Below are 912 nucleotides of genomic sequence, written 5' to 3'. Positions count from 1 at the left end.
CTGGGCCACCCGCCGCACGGGGGCAGGAGCGCCGGCTCGGCAAGCGGCGGCAAGGCAGGGGGCTCTGCGCGGGGCGGAGACTTCGCCTACGCCCACTTGGCCTGGCTGATCTACGCCATCGCCTTCACGCCCAAGGCGGCGCTCATCCTGGGCACGTCCATCCTGGAGCTGGTGGAGCTGCGCCTGCCGCTGGGCGCCACCGGCTTCCGCGTCACGCTGGCGCTCTCGGCCCCGCTGCTCTACTGCCTCCTGCGGGCCATCGGCACGGAGGGCCCGGCCCAGCTGCTCCTGCCGCCCCAGCCGCCGCCCCAGCACCGCGCCGCCGCCGCCTTCCTGGCCACGTGCCTCGACCTGCTCGACAGCTTCACCCTCCTGGAGCTGCTGCTGCTCCCGCCCGGCCGGCCGGCCCTGCCCCTGCCCCTCCCGCCGCCGCTCCGCTACCTGCTCATCGCCGTCTACTTCCTGTGCCTGGCCTCGCCCGTCCTGTGGCTCTACGAGCTCAGCGCCCCCCGGCCGCCCGGCCCCGCCCGCCTGGCCCTGCACTGGCTCCTGCCCGCCGGCCTCCTGGACGCGCCGCTGCTGGCCCTGCGCTGCCTCCTCCTCGTGCGCTACCAGCAGCCCCTCTCCGTCTTCATGCTCAAGAACCTCTTCTTCCTGGCCTGCCGCGGCCTCGAGGCCCTGGAGGCCTGCTGCCTCCTCCACGCCGCCGGCGGGAAGGCCAGCCACGCCCCCGACCCCTCGGCCGGAGCCGGGCCCGGCCAGCTCAGCCACTGCGTCTCCGAGAACGACATGGGGCCCCACGGCTATGTCAACACGCTGGCCGTCACGGCGCAGAGCTGAGGGCCGGGCGGGGTTGGGGGGGCGGGGGGGTCGGGATCCCGGCCTAAACCAGTCGCTGGACCCTTGAGCCCT

The 912-nt window shown here is 75.1% G+C and overlaps 1 protein-coding gene across 1 annotated transcript in view; it reads left to right on the top strand.

Moving 5' to 3' along the window:
* CECR6 (cat eye syndrome chromosome region, candidate 6) overlaps nt 1–840 on the top strand; it is a 4787-nt gene extending 3947 nt beyond the window's left edge. Inside the window, exon 3 of the mRNA XM_015417166.1 lies at nt 27–840. Coding sequence (XP_015272652.1) covers nt 27–840 — 814 coding nt within the window. The remainder of the gene's footprint in view (nt 1–26) is intronic.
* The last annotated feature ends 72 nt before the right edge of the window (nt 841–912 follow it).

Source organism: Gekko japonicus, unplaced genomic scaffold, assembly GCF_001447785.1.
Source record: "Gekko japonicus isolate JY-2015 unplaced genomic scaffold, Gekko_japonicus_V1.1 scaffold1297, whole genome shotgun sequence".
Taxonomy (NCBI): Eukaryota; Metazoa; Chordata; class Lepidosauria; order Squamata; family Gekkonidae; genus Gekko; species Gekko japonicus.
This window is presented reverse-complemented; position numbering and strand designations above follow the sequence as displayed.